Below are 24,915 nucleotides of genomic sequence, written 5' to 3'. Positions count from 1 at the left end.
CATCTACCTCTTCCTTCACATCTGGTGAGGAGCAGGGGGCCTGGCCTGGTTCTGCCCACTCTCCATCCCGTCCATGGCATCACTTTAACCGCCAGGGGGGCCAGGTGCTGAGCTGCAGCCACATCTCTTAACCCACCTCCTGCAAGCTCCTTCCAGGTGGCCCCCAGCTCCTCAGCCAAACAGGCCATCGCCCTCCTCTCCCTTTCCCGGCTCCTGTCACAACACCCGCTGGTCACCCAGACGGGAAACCCAGGAGTCAGCCTTCGTCCCTCGCAGGTTCTAGCTGTGGTCTTGCCTGGTGGCATTGCGGTTCATCCCACCCCCATTTCCTTCACAGCTGGCCCCTGACCGGGCTCCCTGGATCCCTCCTCCCATGACTGCCCTCCACAGCTGCCAGTGGGACCTATCCTGGTGGCTTTCTCACTGGGATCCGTGGGAACCCAGGGTTCCTCAGAGGCTGCTAGGAGGGGTGTTGATCGAGAGGTGGGGCTGGCTCCAGATTTATGCTAGGTCACACCGTCAGTGCCACAGCCAAAACTCTAGCCTGGTTCTAACACCCTCAACTCCTAATCCCTGGCCTTGCTGCTGGGAAAAAGAGACATCAGTTCACTCCCGGTGTCTGGGCCTGGAGCTGCACCTGTCAGAACTGGGTGAGACCCCAGTTGCATCAGATGGAAAAATAGAAGCCCTGAGTTCTGGATTTTTAGAGGCTCTGCTCAACCAAGAAAGAATTGTGAGGGGAGCAACCCAGTAGAGCCCACGGCTACAACCCAGTGGGTGCCCTGCAAATGTGGGACCCGATAGTAGCTTCTGTCCCTCCTTGGCAGAGGCCTCCTCCTGCCGTCGTCCTCCCTGTGTTCCTGGCAGTCCATACTCACATGGCGACCAAGACTCCAGGTCACCTCTTGAGGGATATCACCACCCTTGGTGGTGGGTGCGCAGGGGCTGCTTTCTGGGCCTTCCCAAGAGCTCAAGTGAGGTTGTCCTCACTGATGTCTTCTCCTCCTGGTCCCTGACTGCCTCCCTACTGTGCACCCACTCACTCAGCACTCAGGTCCTCGTGGCTGCTGTGAAGTTCATTTCATCACAGAGACATGGAAAATGACAAGCTGGATGCTCTTAGGAATGGGGCTCACAGTGCCAGAGCCCCACCCAGATGTCACAGGTCAAGTCTCTTAGCCGTGTGCTCAGCTTCTTTTCCATGCTGCTCTCCACCTGCCGACCGGGTGGTGGGATATAAAGGCTGCATCCCCCAAGCCGCAGAAATCACATGAGTATCAGGTTGCTGGCTCTCTTCCCTTCTTCTTTCCACCAGTAGCCAGGAAGGATTGTGTTGAAGTCAAGCCTAAGAGAGTTCCAGGGGAAAAGCAGGAGGGGAGCCCCCATCTGGGTACGTAGTTGGGACAGCTTGTGTAGACGGGCATTCAGAAGGGTGATTACGTGCCCTCCACCAAGCTCATCCCCAACCCCTGAGCCTGTCTTCAGAAGCTTCCATGGAAGAAATGGCAAGGGAGGGTGTGGGTTTGGGAAGACAGAGGCTGCCAGCAGGGCTCATTCAAAATGTAAAGAGGCCTCGGGTGCTGCATTGAAGGTGCAATGCTGAGGGGTGGGTGGTGCTGGGGATGGTGGACCGAGAGTAGTGAGCTCTTCCTTAGGATCCTCAGGGGTAGCGAGCACACAAAACGGGGTTCCGGGATCCCGTGGAGAAGCTGTGTGGGAGAAACACTTCAGAGAGTGGGGTCTTGGGTGACCTGTGATCGTGTTTCAGAAAAGCCAAGGACAGGATATTACGTAGACTTTGTCTAGATTGTGTTTAGGAAATGTTTTCACAATTGGAGATATCTACAAGTAACCGTTTCCCTTTTAGTTTCCTCGGAAAGGCTGATTGATTGCAGTGGACTCCTCTGTGGAGCTATCCAATGGCACCACCATTGGTGCAAGTCCAAGACTGACCAGACCCTCTGTGCTGGCAGCTTCCAGCTGCATGTTGCTTTGAACCAGTGGTCAACAAACTGTGGCCCACCGCCTATTTTTGTGAATCAAGTGTCATTGGCATGCAGCCATGCTCCTTCGTTTCTGTGCTGTCTGTGGCTGCTTTTGTGCTCTCGTAGCAGAGCGGAGTAGTTTCAACAGAGACCATATGGCCTGCAAGCCTAAAAGACTCATCATCTGGTTTTTTACAGAAAAAGTTTACCAATTCCTTGTTCTTTTTGCAATATTGAACTTTTCACTATTAAAGAGATAGTGTACAAATCAAATAATATTTTATTTGGGATCTGATACTTAGGAAATAGGCCCACTTTTCAGATGCAGAAATGGCATTATGTAATCAGTAATTGACGGCTTCTTGCCCCTGAGGTCTGGAACTGTGATCTAGCACAGGCTGTAGATAGTTGATTGGCTGAATGAGATGCCAGCTTCAGTGGGGTGGGCTGGGAGTAGGGAGTTGAAGCCATGCAGAGAGGACGTGTCCTACAGGAGTTTGATTCCCACATCCTCAGGTTGAAGGAAAGTGCTTGTGCAGCAGCTGCGGTCCAGATGTGCCAGCATCTGGCTCGGGGAGCAGGTACACGAGAATTTTTTAGCTAATTAGATGTTGACATATGCTATATTTCAGTGACACGTGTTCTGGTAATATGTCAAGGAGAGGATGGAAAAGTCCATCCAGAGATCATTGTTCTCCAGGATGCATCACTAGTCCACGCCTAGTAGGCGGGAGGCGCTTTGGCAACTCTCACGTGACTTCGTCCATTCCCTACAGCAGTCACTCGCAGCGGGGAGTCCACTGTTCCCAAGGCAGCAGGAGCGTCTCATTTCAGTCTAGAGAGGTTCTATCATTGCCCATCCATGCATTTTGGTTACTTGGGTAGTTTGTCAACATGCGGAGATGTACAAAGTCCATCTAAAGATCTCGCAAATTCTTTCACCACTTTTTAGATGTTACTCCGTACATTACATTTTCTGGTCAGTATATTCTACTATGACTTTGGAATGGGTTGACGCATTGTGGTCTCGGCAAAGAAAACTGCATTGAAAATTAAAAAGCTAAGAAGGTTCCTTCTGATATTTTTCACTATACTGAGTCAGGTTTCAAAAGACCCCAAAATAATCGTTTTCGTCAGTTGCTCAGAACAAGAACGTGTACTGCTTATAAAAGTGTGGACGATTGTGGTCTAGATTCCACGCTAGGAAGACCACCTCCTCGCAGTAGTCTGACAAGGCTCTCTCTCTGTTTCTCTCTCAGCCCTCGAGTCTGGACGACAGAAGAGGCAGCCGCCCCCGTTCCATGGTGCGGTCCTTCACGATGCCTTCCTCTTCCCGGCCTCTGTCCGTGGCGTCTGTCTCTTCCCTCTCGTCCGACAGCACCCCCTCCAGGCCGGGCTCCGATGGGTGAGTCAGACTCAGCGGCAGCAGCTTGGGAGCAGAGAGGGCTGGGGGTCCTATGAGGAGCCCTGGGTTTGTTTTATCACAACTGAGGATTTCTAAAAATCAAGATTATCTTTGAAATTGTGATCCTCCAAGACTCTACGACCATAGTGCCCAATATTACTTTCAGGGCCTTGTGAGTTGTTGAGAAGAAAGGTCTCACTTTGGGTGCCGCCTTGGACAAGGTTTCCTTCAAATTTTAAAACTGCCAGCGAGTGTCCAGTCCTCTTCAGCACGGCTTGGGAGCAGCAGGTGCATTCCCTCCTGGCCGTGCACTTTGGACTTTTCATCTCACGGTCACCTCCGGGTGTCGTGCTAGGGCAGGGCCGGCGTGGTCTGGGCACGACACAGCCTCCGGGTCCACGCGTGGCACCACCCGCCCAGCCGGCCGTCACACAGGCTTATGCGACAGCTGGCCCGGCCACCTTCCTCTTTTTCTTCCTCCTTTTTTGTTTTTTCTTGAGAGCAAAACTTTTATTTGTTTAGCTTTGTTTCTGGTACGTTTTATTACCTTTTAAAGGGAAATGCTGTTTAAGTTGAATACTTCTGAGAATGACCATCTGTCCCATACTTTCTATTTTCTATGGAAAATATAGGGCATATTATCCTTTCTTATCTCAATTTTTTTATTGTGGTGAAGTACACATAAAATTTACCATCTTAACCGTTTTTAAGTGTGCGATTCAGTGGCATTAAGTACATTCACATTGCTGTACAGCCATCCCCACCGTCCATCTCCGGAACTCTTTATATTGTGAAACTGTAACTCTGCACCCATTAGACACTAACACCGCCCCTCGCCCGGCAGCCACCATTCTTTCTGTCTTTATGGTTTTGACTGTTCTAAGTACACACAGGCCACCTTCTTTCTACAAGACCACTTCGGAGAACCATTTTTCCTCTTGAGTACTTGATAGTACAAAACAGCTAAGAGGGAAACAAGAACCTACTAGTTAAACTAGTTAACTAACATTCACTCAGCACTCACTGTGGCTGTTGCATTAGCTCAGACTATTGCAAAGAGAACCACAATATTGATTTTTTTGTGTGTTTCTGAGTGGGAAGCATAGAAAGTTTGTTATTATATAAAAAGAAAAAATGTTGCATGCAATTTAAACATCAGAGAAGAACTTCTAATTGCTTTACTGCCACGTTTGCACAGTTGCGTGTTTGTCCAATCCCATTTGGTTTACAATCCATCACCCTATCAAACCCGCAGGCTCCTGGCCCTGTCAACATGCAGACACAAACTTCCAGAGAGCCCCAAGGGACGGCTCAGCTCTAAGTGCCCTTTGTTGCCTACAACTGATGTGCCCAATGGAGAATTGCAGACTATACCCACAATTTTTTTTTCTCAACAGCAATTTTTATCAGTGTCTGGTACTTATAAGGCCAAGTCCATATGGAAATTCTCAATTTAGAGGTATTTAAATCATGTGTGCTTGTCACTTTAGAGCAAAATTGCTAAAGAAATTTAATTCAACTTCTCCCCAAGAAAATCCCCAGGCTACTTATGAAAAGGTTTTTATATTTCCAAGAACATAGGGGTTAGGGTAGAGATTGATGGAGAGGTTTTAGATGGAAGAGTGGTGTATTGCACATGTGAATACGTGAGCTTGGCAGGCAGCTTCTCCCCACAAGGCATTTGTTTAACCTTTAACTAGAAGGCATCTTTATTAGAGTCCTGATTTTCGTTCATTCTTAGGGTTAGCACCCTTCGCTATCTAACTAATGTGGAGAAAATGAGGCTTTGGTCTCAAATGGCACAGGTTACGTGCAAAATAAAGTTCATCCTGCAGGCAGTTGCTTCTCATAATGTGAAAAATTTAAAACTCGCCCTGTCTTTCTCTCACTTCTTTGTGTACTCATCAAGGTTTCACAGCGTAGGTCTTCTCCCTGCGCTGGAAGATGTCTCCTGATCCTTTTTTGGCCTACATTAATTATCTCAAGTTCTGCAAAACCTAGGATAAAATCATGACAATTTTTGGCTGTTGCTTATAATATAATAGATACAATATTTAACATCTAATGGATGTTGATTTATTGGTTAATGCATATCCAGGTGGAAAAATGCAGGTGTTTCGAAATGCCTTAATGATCTAAGTCAGTACTGGTATGTTATAGCAATCATTTTTAATTTTTTAAACTTCTTATTATAGAAAAATTTCAGACATATACAAAAGTGGACAGTATAATGAGCCGCTGCGTCCCATCAGCCAGCCTCAGCCATTATCAATTTTTAGCGAATCTTCTTTCAATCTACATCCCACCCCTCCTCCCCCATATTATATTTTCCAGCAAATCTCAATCAGCATATCATTTTATCTACAGCTATTTCAATATGAATTTCTAAAAGATAGGACTTGACCTCGTTTTTAAAAAACATAACTATATTACTTTATGTAAACTTTGCAGTAATCTAGTTTATGTCACACATAAGATATTAACAGGAATTTCATTTTATCAAAATATATTAGTGTTAATTTCCCATTGTCATAAATGTTATTTTTTTTTACAAGTCCTCACCTTGTACTTGGTTGATATTATTTCTTTAAGTCTCTTTTAATCCACTATTTTTCTTTTCCTTGTAATTTATTTGTTGAAAAATCTAGGTTGCTTGATGTCTCGTGCTCCCTGCTGTGTCCTAGAGTTGTCTGCTGTGTGTCTCTGTCCTCCGCAGTTTCTTTATGTTCGTAGTTGAGCACAGAGGTTGGATCAGATTCAGATTCTATCTGGAGACAAGACGACTTCGTGGGTAGTGGCATGTTCTTCCGTTCAGAGGCCCGTCACATCTGGGTCTCTCGTTTTGGGGGACATAAACAGCTGGTGATAATCAATGCTTAGATCCAATCCGATTGCTGTTTAAATAGCACATGTACCTTAACAACAGATCCTTCTCCACAGCCGTGTGAGACAGGGAGAAACAAAGAGTAGGAGACGTTATTCCTGCTCCTGGCAGTCTACATCTATAGAGGGTTTTAAATGCAGCTTTGTCAATGCTCCGTCCCTTCCTGGTCCCTCTCAGCATGGACCATGTTGCATGTCCCATGTTGGGGAGCAAGGATGCTGCTGTGACCTTCTTAATCAGCACAGTGGTTTTGTTCCAAATTTCCCATTCGGAAGCAAGTTTAAGAGAAACCACAGCTAGGATGAAAATGTGACTGGCTTTCTAAATTCTCTTCTCTTGAAATCGTTCTCCCCTCAAAGAAGCCAGTTTATCCTCCAGGTGGTCAAGGACATCGGACTTGGAAGTTGCTTTGAGGGCTGGGAGCTCCAAAGGGCAGGCTATATGGAAAATATAAGATCCTAATAACAACATACCTTATCCATGAGTTTTGCTATAAGGTTTTTCAAGTGTGTCCATACTTTATCCATGTTGGCCTCTTTGCTGACTCCTTCCTTATAGCAGGAGCTGCAGGGGATAAAAGTCCAGTCTTAGAATTGGATCCATTCTACCCCCTCCTGTTACTAGAAACAGGACGGACATGCCGATCTTGTGTTACAGTGGCAAAATGCAACGTGTGTGAACATGTGTGCACACACATGTGCACACTAACCTTCTGACATATGCCTTTGAGACTAGCCCCAGATCCATTTACTAAGTGGTCTGATCATCAACGTATTTTTATAGCAACTGTTTGGTGTACATAGGCAGAAGGGTGGTGGTGTTCTCATTCCCTTTTGTAAATGAGAACATCAATTTCCCAGAGGTTAGGAATATGTCAAGTGTCACCAGCAAGTGGCAGAGCTAGGACCGAGGCCCTCTGTCTCTAGCTCATTTTTCGGCTGAAAACCTGAGGGTGTCACCAAGTCCCTGTGAGCGGAGTCGGCTTGCCTCTGGCTGGGCCATCCAAAGGGCTTTCACACAGAAGCAACCCATAAATCTATAATCACAGAAATGTGGTCAGAATTAAGGTACCAGAAATTTCTTTGCTTTGGCACCTGCCTATTTTTCCCCATTGTGTCTGTGAATATTTCAGTATAAATCTCTAAAAGGCAAGGGTTTGCCTTTTGAAATATACCCAAAATTCCATCCTACTGTCGTAAATCAACGATAATTCCTTAATGTCATCCTTCAGTACCCTGTCCTCTTGTCCTATAAGTGTTCTATCTTTTTCCAGTTTGTTTTTATTGGGATGGAAACACGACCCTGACAGTTGGTTACTATGTATCTGAAGTCACCCTCGGCCTCCCTTTTAAATCATTTCCGTCCTTATAAAAGTCTGCGAGTCCCAGTCAGCACTTCGAGGAGTTCCGAGTGAGTTTACAGGTATCTGCAGGATGGAAAGGAATTGCTCCCCATCAAGATGACACTGATTTAAAGAAACTTTTCCTTTAGGTTTGCCCTGGAGCCTCTCCTGCCAAAGAAAATGCACTCCAGGTCCCAGGACAAGCTAGACAAGGATGACCTGGATAAGGAGAAGAAGGACAAGAAGAAAGAGAAAAGGAACAGCAAACATCAAGAGATATTTGATAAGGAATTTAAACCCACCGACATTTCCCTGCAGCAGTCTGAGGCTGTGATCCTTTCTGAGACGGTAATCCAATGGGCTGTCCCCTCACGCTGCAGGAGCTCCTGGGACCTGCCTGTGCTCCTCCTGGAGCCAGCAGGGCTGTCCACTGGATTGTATTGAATTTGCTGCAAAGTAGTAACCTTAAAACCTGGGATCCTCCTCCCCCTTAGCCTCGAGTAGTCTGACCCAGTCGGGCCATGAGAGACACAGAGAGTCTGAGGGGAGGCTGGTCTTAGCGTCCGTCCTCCGTCCCAAATCGACTCAGGTCGGGGAGGTCGCCAGCAGAGCCCACAGGTTTCTAGGCTCTCTGCAGCTCTGTTGTACTTGTTGGCGATGTGAGAATGCTTTTGTTGTCAGAAAAGAGTACTCTTTGTTAGCTAATGCCTTTCCCTCGCCCCTTCCTGGCTGGAAATCTCTAAGGCACAGTTGCTGCCTAAGCGTTATGATCTGCTCAGATAGGACCCGAATGTCCCTTCCCACTGGGCTCCACCAGCTGGGCTAGTTTCATGTTATCGTCCCTTCCTCATCTGCTCTGCATTTCAATCTCCCGGCCATCTTTCAGAAGGACTTACGGGGACTTTACATGACACGTGCTGGTGAGTTGACATTAAAAATCCCAGTGAGTCCGTTCATCCCACAGTCCTGGCGTGTGAGGGCGGTGAAGGCGGTGGAGCGCACTCTTGTCCCAGGGCAGGGCCCGGGGGCGGATCCTCCCAGAGGGCTCCCTGGCGTTTGGAGTCTGAGTGCAGAAATGAGGCCCAGCCTGCCTCTGGGGTGCACTGGATTCAGAAAGTGCTCTCTGTAGACTGGAAACAAAAATAAAAAAGCAGTTTTCTTAGGTTTTCAGCTTCAAAGGTGAAGTCAGGCTCAGAGCAGCCGTCCCCTAGAAATGGGTGGGCATTTGCAGTAGCCTGTGGCCTGGCCAACGCTGTCTGGGTTGTGATGAAAGCATTAACTGATCAAAGAGCTCAGATGGGACCACCTTTCAATAAGATGTACTTCGCTGCTTGTTTATAGCTTAAGCACCAGAGGGCACATTTCATCCGGGCTGCACGCCACTCAGACAGCGGTGGTGTGTTGCTTGGCTGTCTAGAGGTAGAAGGCGGATGCCACAGCCATGACAGCCTTCAGGCAGGCGAGCACTGCTCTGAGGCCTGTGGACAGGTGCTGTGGCTTGCAGCTAAGCTGAGGGGCTCAGTGTGGCATGAGATGGGCTGAGGGTGTCAGGGCCCAGGGGAGACACTGGCCAGAGGCAGGTGTGAAGCGCCAGGCACTCTGCCTCTGGTAATGGGATCAAGGGGCTTCTGATGAGCTGCCCAGTTTTCTCTGCTCACTATTCTGCAAAGTTGCGATGCCAGCAACTCCTCCGGGTGGGCTGAGATCTTCTCTCAAGCCCTAAATAAATTTCTCAAGTCCCAAAACATTATAACTGGGTGGGAGAATTAAAAGAAGAATTTTTGAATATTTACTAAATGCTGGACACTCTGCAAGTCTTTCATACATTTGTATTCAAGCTCCATGTTAAGAGGTTAAAACAGAGGGCCTCAGAGAAATCGAGCCAAGTGGCAGAGTTGATCACGATTGAGTTGCGTGCAAAGAAGCCCAAGGACATAGCAGGCCAGGCACCGAGCCAGCACAGTGCAATTTCTGTCCCTGCCCATGGTGGCCCAGCTTCCCTGCTAGGACACCTGCAAAGGACAGGGCCTGGGACGGTGCCACATGGCATCCCCACAGCTAACCCTGGCACCCTCCGTAAGCCCACAGGAACTCACCAAGGTTAGAGCACAGAACCTTGACCTCACTGTCAGCATCTGACCCAGTCTCAGAAGGACCACGGCTGCAATGCCAGGAGGCCAAGAATCCTGACCTCCCGCTGGGAGACTTACTATTCTTGGTCCAGCCCAGCCACCTATCTGTCCACAAAGGGGCCGCCTCCTCCAGGGGCCGGATTCCAGCAAGGTCTGTGAGGATAGTCAGGCACCTGCAGTTTCCTATTCAGGCCTCCTTGTGCCCATGAGCAGTCAGGCACAGCAGAACAGGGCGGTCCCTTGGGCCCCTTGGCGTCCCCCCCATTCCCCTCCCCACACTGGCCTCCCCTCAGGCCAGAGCTTCTGCAAAGCCTTCTTCTCCTCACCCCTTAGGGCTAGGTTCGGCTTCCTACGTGATTTGCGTCATCAACAAATTCAGTGAGCCTCTGGGAGCCAGAGCCTTCAGGCTGCAATTTGCATTTCACCAGGGTGGCCTCCTGGGACATTCTGACTCACTCTCTGGATCAGAATGTGCCCATCCAGGGACAGCCAGGAAGGAGGAGGGAAGCACCTGAACTGTCCCTGAATCCCTGCTGCTGGCCCTCATGCATGTTTTTTGTATTTGCCCCCAGAGGCCAGCCTTCAACCTGGCACTTGCAAACCTCCCACGGCAGTTCAGCTGCCTGGAACGAGGCCATTTCTGCAGATACTAGATAGCGCCTGGGCACTGGGCTCCCCTGAGCAGTACAGGGCAGTTCTGGAAGCTGGCCTATCGGCGGTGGCCGGTGGCACTCATCCACCGGCAGGCCTGACCTTGCTCCCAGGGCAGGGTCCCTCTTCCTCCAAGCTCAGCCCTGGCTTGGCCCACCTCTTCTAGGGCAGACAAAGTACCCACCTGCTCTACCGCTCGCCCACACCACCACGGCCCACCCGCCGGGCCCACGGGTCGCCCACCTGCCTGCCTGCCCTTCCTGGGGGGACAATCTCAACTCCACCTTTTCGGCTGAGTTAATACCTTTCTAATGACTCTGCCTCAGAGTATTTTGTAATTGCTTGTAGTCCCCGAGGCCTAATGATCTGAGACCAAGTTGTAAGACATATATAAGTAAAAATTACTGATGTAACAAACGGGGAAAGCGCTTAGGTGGGGAGAAGTCAAGTGCCTCCAAAAGCCAGAGACAGAAGGAAAAATGCGGTGAAAAGGAGAGAAAAGGAATTCCCACCCAGTCAGGACACAGGTGTGAGAAGCAGCAAAGGAAAGGACTGAAGAAAGCCCCGGCACATTCCTAGACTCTCCTGTTCCGCCAAGGCAGACCACAATGTCACCGGTGCGCCGGGGTAGTTGTGGGAACTGAGCAGACCATTCATTCCATTCTTGACCCTGCGGAGGTGGCCCTGTGTGTTCTCGCTGGGCGTCTGAACAGCTTGCAGCAGCACTCTGCCACTTTGCACTGATATCAGGAACCCTGTGATGCGCTGTCCACCCCAGGCTGCGTAGACAGAGCACTGTGAGACCCCGTGTCTGTGTGGCAGGGCTGCGTAACAAAGTACCGCACGCTGGGCAGCGTTGTCTCGCAGTGCTAGAGGCCAGGAGTCCAAGGTCGCGGTGTCAGCAGGGTTGATTTCTCCGAGGCTGTGAGGGAGAATCTGTCCCAGGCCTCTCTCCTGGCCTCTGGTGGCTGCTGGCATCTTTGGCATCTCCTGGCTTGTAGAAGCTTCACTCTGACTTCTGCTTTCATCTTCATGCGATGTTTTCCCGTGTGTGCGAGTCCAGATTTCCCGTATTTGTAAGAACACGAGTCGCATGGGATGAGGGCCCACCCTAACGACCTTGCCGAAGCTTGGTCACTGGCAAAGACCATATTTCCAGACAAGGTCACATTGGGAGGTTCTGGGGGTCTGGACTAAAACATGCGAATTTTGGGGGAGACACAACTTAGCCCATAACAGCCCTAACTGTACTCTTTATGCCCCTCCCCATAGATCAGTCCCCTGCGGCCCCAGAGACCGAAAAGCCAGGTGATCAACGTCATCGGAAGTGAGAGGCGCTTCTCAGTGTCGCCGTCCTCCCAGCAAACACCCCCTCCGGTCACGCCACGGGCCAAGCTCAACTTCAGCCTGCAGTCCAGTAAGTGGGGCATCCTCCACATCTGAACTTGTGATATTGTTTCATGACTTCCCCTTAATCGAAGGCTCTAGAGTTAGAAGCACGTCCTCCACTTGCAGCGGTGGAGGGAGCTCGGGTGAGCACCTGACTTACTAGGAGCGTCCCTCAGGACAGGCTATAGCATCTGGACCTCAGCAAATCAGTCCTCTGGTACCTGATGGGCAGAATGTTTGGGGTCCATCCCAGGCTCACCCCCTCCATTGGGAAGGGACTTGAGAGGCACTTGGGGCAGCCCCTGCTTCGTAGCACTGGGCGCTGAGCCGTAGGAGGCCCGGGTCTACCAGCGAGGAGCGTGCAGTGAAGCAGCACTTCCGGGCAGGTTGGAAGGGCTAAGAGGCATAACCGATTTTTCTGGTTTGCCCAGTTTCTAGGGCTGCTGTAACAAGTTAGCACAAACCTGGTGGCCCAAAACAACAGAAATTTATTTTCTCACAGTCCTGGAGGCCAGAAGTCTGAAATCAAGGTGTTGGCAAGTTGGTTCCTTATGGAGGCTTGAAGCAGGCCTCTCTCCTAGCTGCTGGTGGCTGCTAGCAATCCCTGACATTCCTTGTGAGTGTGGCCACATCACTCCAATCTCTGCCTCCAAATTCACATGGCCTCCTCCCCTGTGTCCTCTCCTCTTCTTATAAGGACACCAGTCATTGGCTGTAGGGCCCAAGATGAACTCATCTTGAGATCCTTAACTATTAATAATTATACCTGCAAAGACCCTATTTCCAAATAAGGTCACATACTGAGGTTCTGGGTGGACCTTAGAGGTCCACATTTTGGAGGGATGCCATTCAACCCACCGAGTGGCAACCAGCTTTTCACCGCTAAATTCAGACATGTCAGAGGGGAGGAATCTTGGAAGGAGGAAGGTGCGGGGTGAGGGCTGCAGCAGAACAACAGAGCCCATTGCCCTAGCTATGGCCGGAGAGAGGAGTCCAAGGCAGGAGGGCACCGGCCCCGTGAGTGGGTTGTGGAAGGCAGTGAACCATTGTCCTGGGCACCCAATTTTCTGCCAGCTGAAAGGAAAGTGGTGTTGACTCTGGAGGACATCAGGAAGTGGTATGTGCTGGCTTCAAGAGTGGATGAGCCTCATCGTGTGAGCAAAGAGTTTTCGGGGCCCAGGAAGGGATGTAGTCTCTGGGTGGTACATTTTCACATCCTTACACTATGACTGCATGATCTTTTTCTAAAAATATTTAAAACTTTTTTTTAATATTTAAAACAGGCACCATCGCTACTGCTGCCATAAACAGTTTGCTGGTTCCTCAGCAGTGAAGCAAAATTACCACATGACCCAGCAATCCCATTCCTAGGGCTGTACCCCAAAGAATTGAAAACAGGGACTCAAACAGATGCTTACTGTTCATAGCAGTGTTATTCACAAGAGCCAAAAGGTGGAAGCAACCCAAATGTCTATCAGCTGATGGACAGATAAACATATACACATCCTAAGAAATACCCATGCAATAGAATATTATTTAGCCATAAAAAAGAAGGAAGTTCTTACACATGTGCCAACATGGATGAACCTCAGAGACATGCTGAGTGAAATAGACTAGTCACAGAGGGACAAATGTTATATAATTCCACTTATATGAAAGATCTAGAATAGGCAAATTCCTAGAGACAGAAGGTAGCATAGAGGTCACTAGGGGCTGGAGGGTGACAGGGGTGGGGAGTTATCACTTAACGGGCACAGACTTCTGATTTGGGATGATGAAAACGTTCTGGAAATAGATGGTGACGTGGCACAATGTGGCCCGTGTAATTAATGCCACTGAACTGTACGCTGAAAGACAGTTAACATGGCAGGCGTACGCCATGCACATTTTACCACAATAAAACAGGCAGCAGCCGTGAGGACAGTCACACCGTCGGCTGCCTGCCTTTCCCCTCCGTTCCCTGGCAGAGCGTCCTGAGTAACTGACGCAGCCCTCTTCCTAGGAAGCGTTTTCCTAACGAAGGATTTTTCATCGGATGGATCCTTGGGGAAAACTTCAAAAGAGACTCATCAGTAAAAATGTCAATTTTTCTTTCTTTAATATTACAGAAAACAAATTATTTCTAAGAGTCTCAACAAGGGTTGAGAAAATATCCCGCCTTAACGATTATTCCTCTGTTTCAAAGCGGCTACTTTTGCAGTTTACTTTAAAAATCAATCGCACTTCCCGTTGGCTTATTTAAAGCAACAGCTACTGTGACTGCCTTGCTCGTAGCTTCATTTCATAGGACTGCGGGTTTTCCTGTGGAGAGAGATTTGAAGCCGGGTGGCTGGTCGGATGTCGCCGTGTGAGACTTCGCTCAGTGACGCTCTCCAGGTGACAGCCGCGGGGGCTGACTACAGAGCCCTGGCTGGGCTTTGAAAGTGGCAGCATTAGACAGTCCATGTGGCACCCAGCTGTTTAGATGCCACTGAGGCAAGGGGGCCGGGATCAGCAGGGCTGCAGTTGACATTACTGTTTTTACAGTGCACTGATGCCTCGCTTCCCGTGCTGGTTTTAGTTGTCATTCGATGCTTTGTGTTCTCTTTCCAGAACGTTGCCATTGGGAGGGAATCCCTCTCTCTGTGTTCTCTGCCACTGCCTCCTCTTGTCTGCTCTGTTGACAAATATTCCTCCTTCCCCGCCTCTCCCAGAGGGGACATAGAGTGGCCTGTGAGCGGTCAGGCTCAGCGGGGATGTCGCTCTGATTTTAAATGGACCCAATTTTCCAGGCTTGGAGCTGAATGGCATGACCGGAGTGGACGTGGCCGATGTCCCACCCCCTCTGCCCCTCAAGGGCAGCACAGCAGACTACGGAAACCTGATGGAAAACCAGGACCTGATGGGCTCATCAACGCCCCCACCCCCTCCTCCACACCAGAAGGTAAGTCCGGAATCTGCAACGCGGGTTTTCAGTGACTTCCCTCCGCAATGTGGGAATCCTCATCCCGGATACTGGCGGGTTTACTTTGGGCTCGTGAGCACATGAGAAAAGTTGTACGGTGGGCCCAGCTTTGATTTTGAGAAAAGATGTCCAAGTGGTAAGGCCTCCGGTATGTGAGGTCTGTGGTTCTATGTCATTATCAATAACTATGGAAAAGCACAGTTCAATATCTTGCTTGGGAACAAGGAAGCCAGGAGACACATCCCAAACGGTCATCATCACCGTGGAGACCTTGCCACTGGAGGTGCAGTTCTGGTGAAAGTTTGATTTGGAGAATCAGCTTTTCCATCAGGAGGTTCGTCTGACACTTTCCAGCAGGTGGCCAACGCAACCCTGCCTGGGAGGCATGCACCTGGCGCACCCCAGCTTGGCCCTTGCGAGCTCGTCTCCAAGCAGGTCCTCTCAGACACTCTGCAGAGGGGAGCCAGGCTCAGCCCCCGCATTGAGCCCCCAGCCCTGAAAGCTCTCCCCGTTTTGGTTCGGGCCCCATTGTGGTTCGGGGGTGCAGGTCTGGCTTCCTCCAGCAGTCCTGGCCTCCGTGAGCATGAGCACAGCTCCAGCCCTCTTCAGCTCTGGTCCCCGATGCTGGTCCCCCGTGGAAACTGTTTTAATCATTAACCCTGCCCAATGTGCTCACTGCCTACTAATGCAAATACGAGCTAAAAATCTTAAAAAGCCACTTAAACCGGTGTCTCTATTACCAGTGACAGTTCTAGAAACATTCTCTTTAGGTCCCCCACATTCCTTTCTTGATCCTCCAGGCTGCTGTCAGGCACTGCGCACCCCGTGGGTGTCTGTCGTTTAGGGCCAGGGTGTGCACAGGCTGGGGGCAGGAGGCACACGGGTGACTTCCCCAGCAGTGGCGGGAACATCTACTTCCAGGTTCAACCCTGCCCGGGCCACGTTATTCGCAGCCTTGGAAAGTTAAATGAGCGCAGCCTGGAGAGTAGACTATCCCTGTGCCCGTCTGTGCGGCTGGGCGTGTTTTTGCTCTCCAGCCACAATGCGGTAGCTGTGTGGCCACGGAGCTCCGGCAGAGCGTGGTAGACGTGAGCTGTCAGCTGGCTGCGGTTTTTTCCTAACAGCGAGGTGTACTTTTTCCCCTTAATAAACAATATAAATTCTACATGCCTTTTCTTGTTTTTTCTTTTTTATGTGGAGACTTTTTCATTGAGTGCTCTGCAAAGAAATTATCTTCTTGCGAGAGAAGTGCAAGAGAGGGTTTTATTTATAATACGTGTATTTGATTATTCCTTTTGTATAAGAAAACTAAAGCAGTGGGACTTCACATTTGACATCAAGGGGACAGATTGCTCTTCTGAGGCCCAAGTGCCATCTAAAGAGGCGAGCTCTCCCTAGAGATGCCACAAAGGGACCTAGGAAGGGGGCTTCCCGGGAGGTTGGGAGGGTTCATCACACAACAGACACGTCAGCCTGACCTTCACCAGCACTTTTAACTACATGCTAGAACAAAAGGAGATTCACAGGGCCCAGCAAGAACATTGGGTTGGTTGAAGTATTGTTTTCCTAATGGCTTAATTAATCACATCTTTATTTTCATCTCTTTATTTTATTGGAAAAGCAGGAATGTACCCCTAGTCTCCCTATACTAGTCAACTGAAAATTCTGAACTTGGAATTACAACCAATTCCATCTCTGTTACAAATCAACTTCAGGGTGACATTTTATTGTCCCCATTTCTTGGCCACGTCATTCTAAGTTACTGATGCCACATGCAGTTGATTAAGGGAGGTACTAACATGCACTAGCTTTGGCTCAATTTGTAAAGGGGGTGTGAATTCACTTAGATTAACTACCCGAATCTCTTTTCTATTTGTTTCTTGTTAAATTTACTTGCAGTATGAGAGCGTGTTAGGTGACACGCTTGTAGTTAGTATGTTGTAATTAGGCAGAAGTGGTCACGTTTCCTGGGGTGCCTCTCTTTGCACAGGCCCTGAGAGCTGTTTTAGGACACTAATCATGCCGTGGGGTGATCGATAGCCTCCTGTCACTCTCATTGATCGGCCTCAGGCTTGTAGGCAATTCTGTCTCTTCGTCGTTGCCACGTTAAGCTGTCATTTCTTTCAAAATGGCTCTTCCCACCAGTCATCTGAGCTATCACTGTGCTTGATGGCAATAAACCTGGCGTTGGCGTTCTCTCAGCTGACACCAGGGCATCTGAGGCAGCGTGTTGTGTCAGACGGTGTGTGTCTGGCTCTCACCTGTAAACAAACAAGCAATTTGACTGACCTCAAAACAGGTGCCTCTTCTAACTGTCCTCACCAACCTTAAGGACTTGTGAGTCTATTAATTTACTTCCCTTTTTATGTCAGGTACTCATGTAATATCATTGGAGCAGTTTCATTTTTCCACATTTATTCTCCTCTCCACATTAGGCACCAGGTCACTTTTGTATTTACCTGTCTGTGATCCAGGAGGAAATTCGGGCAGTGAGTGAGAGACTACTACGTCACTGCTCTGTCCTTGAAAACTTCTTTTCTCACATTCGGCTAAATTCGAACCTTCCCTGAGAGGCTGCTAAAAATCCACTCTTACCCTTAAGTTAGATGATAATGTTCTGTGATTTCATTCTGGTTCCTGTGCTCCCACTTGCCCAGATCTGTTCATTTGTTCATTCATTTCTTCACTCACTGGCTCGTTTATTTCTTCATTTATTCACTCACTCGCCCATTCGTTGCCCTGTTTGGTCAACCCTTATTCACAGAACATCTGCACATGGGGTGTCTGCGACGGGCATCAGGCCGCCAAGAGCAACAGGGCAGCAATTCCCTGAGTTGTTCACACTCGAGCAGGTCCACCAAGCAGGGGTTTTTATCATCTTTACATTGGAAATTCGTGTTCTTTTTTGTGAATCTAAGGCAATCTCTGGCCTCTGGGCCAAATGCAGCCACTCACCTGTGTTTGTAAATAAAGTTTTCTTGGAACACCATTACGCCCATTTCTTCCCACACTGTCTACGGAAGCCTTCCAGCTGCTACAGCAGAGCTGAGTCCCTGCGACAGAGGCCGTGTGGCCCTCAAGGCTGAAAACGTTTACTTTCTGGCCCCTTTCAGGAAAAGTTTGCTGACTTTTGCTCTCAGTTCTGAAAGCAAGGGGACAGTTTCTCATCTCACCCTTGGAGAGCATCTCCAGGGACTTGTTTGTCCCTTGGACAGTAGATCAGTAGCTGGATCAATAGCACCTGGATTTGAAACAGCCAGGCAGAGAGCAGTGGTGCTTCTCAGGGGCTGTGCAGCCTTCGTGAAAAGTACTCAGAGACGTCAGAAAGGCCCATGGCTGCCGGCAGCCCAGGCGCAGGCAGTGCAGACCTGCCAGCCCCGAGTCAGACAGGGTGGAGCCTGAGTCCCGTGCAGAGGCAGTTCCGGCCCAGCTGGGGTGCCAGGTCACATCCCACCTAGAGACAGTTTCTTTACTGTCAATACATCAGAAATGTGACGTGTTCCTCGTACTCGTGTTTTCTAGCATCTGCCACCTCCACTGCCCAGCAAAACTCCACCTCCTCCCCCTCCAAAGACCACTCGCAAGCAGACGTCAGTGGACTCCGGGATCGTGCAGTGAAAGCAACAAGACTGTCTGGAAAGAGCGAGCTGTCGTTCCTGCCCCTCCGTCTCCTCTGTGTCTGGCGCTTACCTCACTGGGCCTGCGATGTCTAACATTTAGTGCAATTGCTCTCCCGTCAAAGGAGGCCACTTCTAGCCGTGGAGTGAGTGGCCTTTAGCATCATGGAGCAAGGTGGGTTATGGGTCCGGGATGTGCCCTTGCGTTTATCAAAGCTGGGGGCCTCTGAGCGTGTCAGTCTTGGAGAGCCTAGGTCTTGCCCAAACGTCCTTTCTTTTTGTGCCAAATGACTTGTGTTAGCAAAGAGCTCGATGACCTGAGTGTAGCCAAGTAGGAGAGGTTAGAACATCACCTTCGAGAAGATCTGGAGTGACAATACACACGAAAACTCACATTCTCTCTATAGGCCAAAACCCCAGCTCACTCGCGTGGGAAATTGTGCCATCCCCTCCTGCAGCTGGTGGCGACCTCGTGTTGGTTGAGGGTGTCTTCAACCGGCGTCGAACAATTGAGTTTCAGCCCTTTCAGGGAAGTTCCTGATTTCCCCAGGTATAATTTAAAGTAGGACATTCCTCAGCTACTGAACAGTTACTAATTTATGGAGTGGAAACACCATTAAGAATACTGAATCAAATGGAAAAATAAATGAGTAGAGGAAGATAAATTTTCATTCTTTTCTGAAAAAGGGTATGTATACCACGAGAGATGGTTTTAATCGGGTGAATTCTTTTTGTCCTCGTTCTGTACAGAAGTTTGTATATATGATGGTTCTTAGAACTTGTTTTAATTTTCGTGGTCTTTCTGTTTATTACAATAGTCATCTGCAAATGATTCTCAATATGTGTTCTTAATTTTTAACTGCTGGAAATGTAAAACACACACACACACAAATTAATTTTTTTTTTCAGAGCTACAAAGTCCTGAAAATGTTGGTGGACAATGACTTTTTTAAAACTAACTTTGTATAACCTAATATTTTAATTCTATCATCTATATTTTTTTATTCACTATAATCATTATACTCTTCTAGTGGTCTCAAAAGTTAATCGTCAACAATGAGAAATAAAATGTTATTTAAAAAGACACTGTGTTTGACATATTATGTTTTTATCCTTTATTGTAAAATACAAATGCTGCTGTTTCTCTTCTGCTCTCCTAAAGAGCTTGGTGACACACAAATTGTCTCTGATTTGGAGCCTAGGCAGGAAGCATCCATGTCCCCGTGCATGGCTGACTGTCCTTACGGAGCAGAGCAGAGCAGAGCGCTGGATGGCACTGTCTTCCCTCGCTGGCCCGGGCCCTGGCCTCTGTTCAGCTGCCGATTTGAGAGCGGGCTTTGTTTAGTGGGCTGCATGATTCAGCGTGAGAGGCAGGAAGGTCTCAGAGCCTTCTCCAGGACCCCACCAGGCTGGTTCTTAGGTGGCAAGAAGCAAAGAAAGGCACAGGGTCCTCTTCTCAACGTAAAGGGCTGTTGCCTCTGTTCTTGCCAGACACGCTTAAACCACAGGATGTGCCCTCCGCCCTGTCCAACCAGGCCTAGGGGGAGGCTGCTGCGGAGCCCGTGAAGCTCAGAGGGTCTTTCTCTTGCTCGATAGCTTGCCCCCAGTTTATGCACGCTAGTAAATATCCAGTCCTCCCCGAGAAACGGTACACCGTGAGAATATGGAATTTGTGTGTGTGTATGACTCCTTACTCTTTCAATAAGATAAATATTCATCCTCTGTCACGTATGTTAGAAACTGGATATTATCCACAACCCTAAAATAATCGAATCGAATCGGCACCCCCACCTGGGAGGTACAGAAAGCCCAGCCCCCGGCAGCGATCATTTTTGGGTAGTTGGAACTTCACATTGTGTAAGGCACACCCAAAACCGAAAGATAGTTCCCGGCCCTACAGAAAACGATAGTTTTAGTGTGAAATGGGGTTTGGGTTCTTGTTCCTCCCCCATCCCCCAGGCTAATCCTCACACTGCACCACCCTGGCTGGAATGTCCCCCCACAAACCCTGTGGCCATGCCTCCCACGGGGGCTCCAGGGCTGGGAAGTAGCCAGAGAACACAGACAGCGGAGGGAGGAACATGAAGACAAGGAAATGTTGCAGAAATTTCCTAATATAAATTACAAATATGCTAATATAGTTACGTACGAGTACATTTCTCAGACTCATTATGTGGACACAAAGTTTCCACACCTTTTAAATCGGGATGGACTGCAGTAATCACGGGGAACTGCCCTCAGCGGGCGTCTCTGGGTCCGTTCCTACTGGAACGAGGTTCCGGGGGGAGGTTTGCTGCTCCAGATGCCATGATGTATTTCTTTTACTCCGAAGCGTCTTACTTTCAAACTTTTCTTCCCACAGTTTCCTTTCAAGGATCCTTCTTAGATATCTTTTCTCCCTAATCATTCTCATGATGAAATTTCAGTGGTGGAGATATTCTATGTATCTGCTTACATGTACTACTACACAGTGGTAGTTTATACTACTTTATACTACCTGCCTATTCATGTATCTTATGTATATCTATGCTTTCTATGTTAAAATATAAGACTTTTTTGTCTCCCAAGACCAATTTTTACTCCCTCGGGGGTGATACTGCCTTTTTGAGAATGCATGCTCTGAAACAGGAATGGTGAGGTTCTGATGTTCTATTTTTGCTTTGGTTGTTGGGAAGCTCAAAGCCAAATTTAGCTCTTAACACATTCAGTTAAATTTTGGTGTTACTATTCTGCCTTCCAAAATGCTTTCTGGCTTATTCAAAATCCATCTTTATTTAACTTCCCAATTTAATATGTGCTTTCCTCAAATCTTTATTCAAAGTAGTTAATATATAAGCTATGTTTTATAAATGGAATTGTCTTTTTCTTATTTGAAAACCACCGTTGGTGCTTGAAGATTGCTTCCCAGTATTTAAAGAAATTATTTTTTAATCAATTTGTAGATTATTCTTTCATGTAAAGATTTGATCTTTTACATTCCTTGCAGATTTCATTATCTTCTGCTCTGGATTCTTTTATGATATTGGACTTTGTTTCATGTTCACGGAAGTCTTTGTTGGTTTAATGGATTTTAGCTTTTGCTTTTTAGTTCTCTCTCTAATTACTTTTTAATATTTTGCTTACTTTTAAAAGTCTGTTTGAGAACTTTTACTACTTTTTTGGCAATCTGCCTTTTCAGAATTAGTTAAACATCTACTGTTTTGTTGACAATGGCTCAGAAAAACAGGCAGCCTGTAGTAGGGCTTGCAACCCTTTGCACCCCAATAAGCTAAAACTGGCTGTTTATCTCCCACCACACGGAGAGGCCACGGCTCCTCCCAAATTGTGTCATGGGCTCCATGCAGTGTCCCAAGCTCGAGCAGGGAGTGGGGACTCCCTAGATGTTTACTGCATGGCAAAGCTCATTTTGATAATTCTAGTGAGTTATTTTCAGCCCTGGGCAGAACAGTCGTGCTGTAGTCTTACGTGCCAACCTGGCTGGTCTGTAGTAGCCAGTTAATCAGCACCGATGCAGGTGTTGCTATGAGGGTGTTTTGTAGACATGCTTAACATCTATAGACAGTTGACTTAAGTAAAGGAGATTATCCTCGATAATGTCAGTGGGCCTCATCCAATCAGGTGAAGGCCTTAAGAGCAAAAATTAAATGTTTCCTGGAGAAGAAGGAATTTTGCCTCAAGATTGCAGCATCAATTCCTGCCTGACTTTCTAGCCTGCTGGTCAGCCCTACAAATTTTGGACTTACCAGGCCCTATAATGGCGTGGGTCAATTGCTTAAAATATCTCGGTACACACACACACACACACACGCACACACACAGAGTAAGGGGTAGAACGCAGCAAATTTCCTCTAGTAAGGTGGCATTTGGCAGAAAAAGGTAACTTTATGGATATCTTGAGAAGAATCTCAAAATCTAAAGACCCCAAACAAGCCACTTAGCCTCCCCAGTCACGAATTTCTTCATGGCTCAGATGATAATAATACCACCTGCTCACATGGCCAGTGTTTCATGGGACTAGAACATTCTAGACGGCTTCTTTCACGGGTCTGGCATGTTCCTTCACTGCAGCTGCCTGGTCATTCTCTTCCTCCCTCCTCTCCCTCTTTCTTTCTCTCTCTTTCTCTCCCAGTCTCTTCCCTGCTTCCTCTCCCATCCCTCCACCTGCCTTTGGTTGTCTTCCATCCTCCAGGGCTCTTTCATCTGTAGGAAGCTACTTTGCATGCTCGGGTTTTCCCCTGTTGAAATTCTGAACAGAATTTCTCTGCTAAACGATCGTGAGGCTGCGGCTGTGGCTAGAGCAGTGCGGTGCCCTTCCTCTAAGTCCGCCCAGGCCCGCTCTGCAGTTTCCCGGTGTTGTGGCCCCTCGCGCCGAGCTCCGGGTTTGCCATCTCTCCATTGCACCTGACCCTCGCCTTAGTGGCTTGGGAGCTGCCGGTCCTGGGCCAGCCTCATCCAGCCACCCACGTGGCTCTCCTGGTCTTTTCTTCTGTTGACCCCCTTGGTCTGCAACACCTAGGACTTCAGAATTTGTCATACAAATGTCTCCAGCAAGAGAGCTGCCCTCCCCACCACTAGGAAGGGGTCTGTGCTTCATTCCAACTCAGAGCACTATTTCCTCATCTCCTTCATCTCCTGTAATTTTGTTCAATTGTTGGCACCTGGGTTTAAACTGTTGCTACTAATTAACATTTATTTTCAATTTTGGGAAGTGCTAAATGCCATCTATGCTTTAGCTTCTAAATGTTAGTCTTCAATAAAATGAACCAGGGCTTCTTAAAGAAATGGCTGAGTCCAGGGCCAGGAATACAAGATAACGTACAATATTTCATGCCAGAACACAAGGAAGTGCTCAAGAAATAATGGGGACACATCAAAAAGACACTGAAGCCAGCACAAATCAGCTTTTACAGGACTGGCCACATCTGGGACAATATGACCATCAAAATACACAATGATAGCAACAGATTTTTAACCCACTGAATAAAGTAGGACTTTTCTATATGTCCATACTGATAACAGTCAACAAGTGAATAAATTGAAAGTTTGATGAGGAACAGGATATTTACATAGTTTCAAAGTACCTTCTCGCAAAATACTTACTAATTACAAAGGGAAAGAAACAACTTCACAGCAGAAGAGGCTGGCAGATGCCACCTTAATCAAGAAATAAAAGAGACCATGCATCACGGGACAAATTAAAATTGTGCACCCCCGATACAGTGTTCTGAGAACACAGCGTCACATCCGCAATGTTCCTACCAGTGATGCGTGATCAGAATCTGGTCACAAGGAAACGTCAGCCGAACTTCAATTCAGGGACATTTTAGGAAACAACTGGTCATTCATATATGATTCCATTTATCTGAAATGTCCGGATGTGGCAAAGCCAGAGACAGGAAGTAGACAAGTGGTGGCCAGGGGCTGAGGGTGACAGCTAATGCAGACGGGCTTCCTTTTAAGATGATGGAAAGGTTCTAAAATTAGCTGTGATAGTTGCCCGACTATGTGACAATACTAAACACCATTGAATTGTACCAAATTTTATGGTTGTTGAATTATAACTTAATAAAGCTATTATTGGGGAAGAAAAAAAAAACTGGCCTATAATCTTGAGAGGAGCCCAGGCCATGAATGACCTAGTCCTTACTAAAGGAGATTAAAGTGACGCAACAAATACAACATGTGACACGGACCGGATGCTTTCGCTACGTTGGGTTTATGGGGACAATTGGCAAACTTGAATGGAGTGTGAGGACGGCCTGGCAGTGATGTATCGGTGTCACTGTCTTTATCTTGATGGTGTGCCGTGGCTCTGTAGGGGACGTCCTCATTTAAAGAGAAAGCGCACTAAGCCGTCGGCGATGATGGGAATCAGGAAGGCAACTTCCAAATGATTCAAAGGGGAAATTACCCGCGTTGTGCTTGTGCGGAATGCCATGCATTTTCCAGGCTAGAAATACCTTTTTCTCCAGGAGATAACGATGCGATTTTCCACTTCTCTGGGACGTCTTCTGGCCATGCCTGCACACTGGGGTTTATGAGAACAGCTTAGGGGCTCAGTGTCACCTTCACAGGAGGTGAAAACCCCAGTCGGCAGCCGCCCCTGGTGCTTCTGGAACAGTGGAGTCTCCCCTAGGAGCCCAAAAGAAGAAATAGAGATCTCTACCTCGGGGACTTCAGGAAGGCAACGGTAGGGTGGTCTTTTTTTGTCTGTGTCAAACAGTTCCTGCCAGGCCAGGCCTAGGCTCAGGTCCCGTGGTGAGCAGGACAAACGATCTCTTCAGTTCCTCCAAGAGAAGACAGACAGTATGCAAGCAGCCAGGTAAGGCTGCTCCCTGTGGCAATAACAACCGAAAGGAAGGAATAAGCCCAGACAGTCTTCTGGAGGGCGGTAGCATCTCCCCTGTCGGGAGGGCCTCCCTGAGGCTGTGATTTCTGAGCAGAGACCTGGCAGCTGAGTGGGAACCCAGGGCACAGTGCGGCCCAAGAGACAGCAAGTACAAAGGCCCTGGGCTGAGAATGACCTGGCGACATTTGAGAAGCAGAAGTAGGAAGCGAGGGAGGGT

At 48.1% G+C, this 24,915-nt stretch overlaps 1 protein-coding gene across 1 annotated transcript in view; it reads left to right on the top strand.

The window, feature by feature from the left end:
* DOCK1 (dedicator of cytokinesis 1) overlaps positions 1–19,233 on the top strand; it is a 484,728-nt gene extending 465,495 nt beyond the window's left edge. The window contains exons 48-52 of the mRNA XM_012655364.1: positions 3,245–3,390; positions 7,766–7,964; positions 11,672–11,816; positions 14,560–14,711; positions 18,255–19,233. Of these exons, the coding sequence (XP_012510818.1) occupies positions 3,245–3,390; positions 7,766–7,964; positions 11,672–11,816; positions 14,560–14,711; positions 18,255–18,350 (738 nt within the window). The 3' untranslated portion in view covers positions 18,351–19,233. The remainder of the gene's footprint in view (positions 1–3,244; positions 3,391–7,765; positions 7,965–11,671; positions 11,817–14,559; positions 14,712–18,254) is intronic.
* Positions 19,234–24,915: the final 5,682 nt, after the last annotated feature.

The sequence above is a fragment of the Propithecus coquereli genome, unplaced genomic scaffold (assembly GCF_000956105.1).
Source record: "Propithecus coquereli isolate 6110/MARCELLA unplaced genomic scaffold, Pcoq_1.0 Scaffold473, whole genome shotgun sequence".
NCBI classification, from domain to species: Eukaryota; Metazoa; Chordata; class Mammalia; order Primates; family Indriidae; genus Propithecus; species Propithecus coquereli.
The sequence above is the reverse complement of the archived record's forward strand: the minus strand, read 5'-3'. Positions and strand labels throughout refer to the sequence as shown.